Source organism: Azolla caroliniana, unplaced genomic scaffold (assembly GCF_043228905.1).
Source record: "Azolla caroliniana isolate FFs.n. ecotype wild unplaced genomic scaffold, voAzoCaro1.0.p SCAF_1331, whole genome shotgun sequence".
NCBI lineage: Eukaryota > Viridiplantae > Streptophyta > Polypodiopsida > Salviniales > Salviniaceae > Azolla > Azolla caroliniana.
Window position 1 is genome coordinate 1 of NW_028231766.1, and position 5,693 is coordinate 5,693.

A 5,693-nucleotide genomic window follows, 5' to 3' on the forward strand; every position below is an offset into this window, starting at 1 on the left:
AAAGACAATAACCCCACTAAGAGAAATATGAGCAACAAAGATCACACAGAGGAAAATATTAGGAAAATATGATCATCCATTTTCACAGAAAAAATGGAAGGAGCTACAAGAGATATTCACCATACATAAGCCTAACATTATGGACAAACATTCCTGAGATTAGCACTATTTTCTGTAAGTTCGTCCAGCCATTTATATTTGATTTTTTATACCTGACCCATATAGTACGAAAATGAAACTTCCTCCAGGTTTACATCTGTTATCCATCTCTTTCAGTCATATGGTAAGAAAATCTAGAATAAGATATTATACTTTTCATCCTGTTGCATTGATGTTGTTAACTTGTTCTTCTACATTTACAAACATATTTTTCATCAAATGAAACCGTCACCAATGGCTTAGAAGAAAAACATTTATTCATAATTTGTTTTACAATAATATGTACTATGTAACATAGCGAAGCACATGTGTTTTGTTTGCAATTTATTCCTTGATGTGTTACAAGGAAGATCCCCAAGTACAGCCTCGTTATACATGGACAGAGGGTTAGAGTAAACCATCAGCATTGAAGTCCTATCAAGCCAAGTTTAAAGCAACTTTGATCCTAGAAGTCCATGAATGTTCGTAATAATGGATCAAAAGCTTCCTCTGATATTATAGAATATAGCAACGAGATATCTGATATTCCTCATGTTCTGTTTCACACCATCATGTCTTCCTGCGATGTGATGAGGCGCAGTTTTCCCCAATTTTACAGCTTAACACCATGTAAACGGTGAGCATCCATGTAGATGGGGCAAGGATCGAGTGACAAATCCATAAAACGATATAATATATACACATATTTTAGGAGGTTCTTGTACCATGACATTCTTCTACCCAAGTGCAATGGACCAAGGCTAAAGCAAGAACAATTTCAATGGAGAGCAACATCCACCCACTACCACTGGTGCAAAGCTCCCATTACATTGTACTCTAAACTACTAAACAATTTACAGTGTTGTTTCTCTGGATGAATTGGAAGCCACTTATCTGCAGAGTTCTAGTTCTCAAGTAATACAGTGAATCAAACTTCACAATCAATTAAAATTCACGAGACACATATAGTTGAATTATTGTATTTCAAGTGTAATGATCTAGTTAATTTATATACATTAATATTTTATAAATACACTTACGATTTGTGAAGCCCAAGATTATAATTGGTACTCTATCAAAGCTTTCAGGTGTCCATTATATAAAATAAATAAATTTATACTTTAAAAGTGGGCAGAACTTCAGGGTTCACCTATTTCAACAAAACATTTCCAGTGCATAAAAGAACTTCGATAAAGAGAAAAAACAGAGTTATTGTAAATAAACATGAAAATTAAATGCAAAAAGCAACAATGGGTAATCATGGGGTTCACAAAGAAAACTATATCAACGCATCGTGCTTCTCATTAAAGAAATGGTGCCTAGGGAAGATCAGATTTATTTGAGGCTATTTGAATTTAAAGGGTTATAGTATGCATATATTTAAGGATGAGACTTTAGTAACAGAAAATACTTTATTGATAAAGTTTCTGATTTTAGATCAAAATGAAAAGCATCAAAGAGAAATAGGCTAATAATTAGAGAGAGAGACTCACACATCAGCTTGTGCATATACTTCTGACCCCAAATTAACCAAAGCTTTCATTTTCTTCAACTTTTGTTGCTCCAACAATTTAATGTTTTTCGACAAATCTGAGCTGATAAAAAAGGTTCAAGGAAAAAAACATATGTGTGTCACACTCACAATAGAAAATAAATTGTAAAAATAATATTATTAGCTTTTATTCGCTCAGATTTGGAATGAAAGTTCTATCAGGGAAGCTTCAATACAAAAATAATGAATAGGAGTGTCAACGTAGGAGAACAAGTAGAAATTATAAGTCCATGAAAAGGAAAATGGCAAGCCCATATAGTTTAGCAACAAAAATACCACCCTTAGCTTACCAGAATAACCCCTCTTTACTCCTAAAATTAATTACTAGAATGGGATATTCTCATCATATTTGAAAACCTAGGGTATTCTGGTAAATACCCATTTAAAAAAAACAATCAAAATAATTTGGGAGGATACAGTACTTTTTGTTCCTCCATAACTTTGTCTCTGCACAACCAACAAAGATGGTCAATCAATTTTGACATAGAAAAAGAACAAAATTGAAGAGAATACCCTTATAATGGAAAACAATTATACCTTTGAGATATAACATGTACAAGGTCGGGCTTAAGCTTTTCTTCAATAAACGCCTCAAATTTCTGGATTTTGGCATTCTTGTCAGCTAGTGATCTACTAGTTGCCATCTTCTGATGCTCAAAGCAGATATGGTTAAATGTATCAACACATATATAGTAGAATGTATATATTCTATGTTCAATATATATGAGTCTGGATGGCTATGGCCTGGACAAAGACCTATGGTTCATTAGTATATTAAGCTGGGCATTTTACATACACGTATTTAACATTTAGGTACGCATAATACCTCACGAAACACATAATATGTATTATACCTTAAAGTTAGTCAGCCATATTGCTTTTTGTTTTGTTAAATACAATACTTAACCTACCAATACAGAAAATATTTATTGTACATATTGATTAAATAAAAGGGGGAAACTTGAACCCTAGCTAGTAAGTGAGAGACATTGGTGTGATATACAGGATAGAAGTAAGTTTACATTAGCTCTACATTTAGATTTTCCCTGTATATAAATAGAAGTTTTAGTTTTTTCCAAAGAAATTTAAAACGATTATATGCAAGTTACACAAATCAGCTATCCAAGACTCAAACACGCGAGCTCAAAATGACCAGAAAAAAGAGGGATTCTGACGAATATTGAATTAAAAGGAGGACGGATTAGTGGAAGATTTACCTTGTTTCTTTTCTCTTCTTTCTATCTCCTTCTACTTCCTTTCTCTAGAGTGAGCAAACATCATCATAGGTAAAAGAAAAAATACGTTTGTCATCGGTCCTTTGTCATAGGAGAAACAATTAGAATGAGGCTAGCTTTTTCTTCGTAATGCTCAAAAGTAGGATACTATTAGAACAAACACCCAATGGTTAGGAGGTAAAGTTAGTTGCAAGGATCATTAATTAATAGGGTTTCTTCTCGTTTTCAACAAAAAAAATCCACAATAATCAAAGCATAAAAACCATTTGCTAGTAAGTCCAAAACTATTAATTAGTGATGGTGTGTTCTACTTGGGAAGAGGGCTCTTTGTTGATCACATGTCAATCATTCTAAAGAGTGTTAACATTCTGTTTTTTCTGATTGATGTGGCATACATACCACATAGAAATTCTTATGCTCAGTATATGGTGGGGAGGAGAGCAAGGAATGTAATTCTTACCTGAAGGCCTGCAGGCCGCAGGTGGTTCTCGAAGCTCGATCGAAGGACTCAGGAGGCTCTTCTTTCTCTCTCTCTCTCTCTCTCTCTCTCTCTCTTTCTCTCATGTCTATTTCTGTATGCAGAGACTCGAGAATCAACTCTCAGTCTCTCTCTAAAGTTCAATATTTTTTTATAACCTAATTATTAAATAAATATAACTGGCTTAACCGGTTTGAGCCGGTTAAGCAGGGCTCGAGCCGAGCCGATCCGCTAAACAATTTAGGCTCAAGCCGAGCTGTTGCCGATCCCGAACTTCCCTCCGTCTTTTCTACTCTTCCCTTCTTTTTGTTCGTGTTCGTCTTTTTTGTCCATGGATCATATTTGACCTCCGAAGACAATAATGTGAATCTCCAATTTCCACCAAGAAGGGCTACACATCTATGTATGCATTATTTTCGCATCAGGAGTGTTTTTATTGCAGAGTAGTAACCCCTCTTCTTAGGAAGGAGTCACATTCATTACGATATGTCGATTTGGTCCCAAAGATCAAATTTGGCCTCATCATTGATAGGATACATAGCCAACCACATGATAGAATATCTCATCAAGCCTTTAAGGCCTCTCGATCATTGTATAAGTCCGGCTATACTAGCTCATGGTATGGCATGATGGTGAGTTGGCTTCTTGCGAATGGTCTAGACATTAATAACCTACCTCCCCTTAGGTACAACCACACGAGTGATAACACCTTAATCTCTCATGAGGACTGCAATAAAGTAATACGCCAAGAAATATGGCAAATTTACACTCGGTGTAAATGGATCACCCCACTAGAGCCACTCCCATCTAAAATGTTGTACTATAAGAAACACTTCATGCACTTCTCTGAGTTAGGTTTTATCACGCGACCAAAATATCTAGATGTATTCTTACCACATGCACTAAGGGTTGCCAATGGACAACTTAGAATATCATCTCACCAACTTGAGATTGAGAATGGCCATACTAGTGGAGTCCCTAGGGAGGAAAGGATATGTAGGTTATGTCACATAGAGATAGAGGATGAGTACCACTTTACATGCAAGTGTCCAACCTATGCCGAGATAAGGGCAAAATACCAAGACATACTTGGTCCGTCTCCCACCCTCCCCAAACTATTAGATACTCTAGATATAAAGAAATTAGGTAAATACATTCTAGAGCTAAAACAACACAGAGAGAATATAGTTACAAAATGTTGACAATAATGTTGCTAATGATCACGAACATGTAACAAATGAAGTTTTTCAGGAACCTGAGGAGACAACGAATGCCGACACACTTGCACCACTCGGCCTTTCCATTGATGAGGCAGAAAACCAGAGAAGAACCAGACGTCCTAGGGTGCCGGGTTTCAAAGCAACTCGACGTGATGTGGAAGCAATATTGAAAATAAGGGAACGTGAGCTACACCGCCTAGAAGCCATGGCTAGGGCACTCTCTACACTGGAACCCACATCAAGACCCTTTGACCCCCCACTTCTTTTCGAGAGGCTTGGGTGGAAATAAAATTAGGCTTAGTGTATAGTCACTTTCGAGTATACTACATATTGTACACTACTAGAACTCTTTTAGTTTAAGTTTTATTTTTTACTTAATTTTATTTTAGTTATGATGACTGGATAAAAACTCTTTTGTTGTAAACCAATTGTCTCATGGGCCAAATTTGGCCTTAGAAGACGTTAATATATCTTTCTTTCTTTCTTTCTTTCTCTATACTGGCTAGGGCACTCTGTACATGGCTAGGGCACTCTATACACTGGGACCATGGGTCACACCCACACCAAAAACTTTTGACCTCCCACTTCTTTTTGAGAGACTTGGGTGAAAATGAGATTAGGCTTAGTGCAAAATTTTGTACACTACTAGAACTCTCTTAGCTTAAGCTATTTTCTTTTATTTTAGTTTTGATGATCGGATAAACACTCATTTTTGTTGTAAACCAATTGTCTCATGGGCCAAATTTGGCCTTAGAAGACGTTAATATATCTTTCTTTCTTCTTCTTCTCCCTCTCTCTCTCTCTCTCTCTTAATTAGTTTACCCTAATGGTAGTTATTAACACTACAATCACTGCGTCTTGGGTTTGAAACCCAATTTTCTCACTTCTCTCTATTATATACTTCATATCACTCTCTCTCTCTCTCTCACACACACACACACACACACACACACACACACACACACACACACACACACACAAGTCATATTTGAACTCTAAAGACGATAATAGAATCTATCAACCTATCTCTTCCTTGTCATTGGATGCCTCATTTGAACTCGCTCATCGAG

The 5,693-nt window shown here is 36.1% G+C and overlaps 1 protein-coding gene across 4 annotated transcripts; it reads right to left on the minus strand.

Annotated features, from left to right (window-relative positions):
* Positions 1–23: 23 nt before the first annotated feature.
* LOC147847225 (uncharacterized) lies at positions 24–2,606 on the minus strand. Of its 4 annotated transcripts, none has more exons than XM_087339424.1 (4): positions 2,228–2,322; positions 2,113–2,137; positions 1,632–1,733; positions 24–350 (listed from the first exon to the last, which is right to left on the minus strand). In XM_087339424.1, exons 1-4 carry the CDS (start codon positions 2,301–2,303, stop codon positions 338–340), a joined length of 216 nt encoding a protein of 71 aa, XP_087195550.1. In that variant the 5' UTR covers positions 2,304–2,322; the 3' UTR covers positions 24–337. The 4 variants fall into 4 exon arrangements, with proteins under 4 accessions (XP_087195550.1, XP_087195548.1, XP_087195549.1 ...); XM_087339422.1 differs by having other exon boundaries at positions 39–350; positions 2,108–2,137; positions 2,228–2,606; XM_087339423.1 differs by having other exon boundaries at positions 256–347; positions 2,108–2,137; positions 2,228–2,606.
* Positions 2,607–5,693: the final 3,087 nt, after the last annotated feature.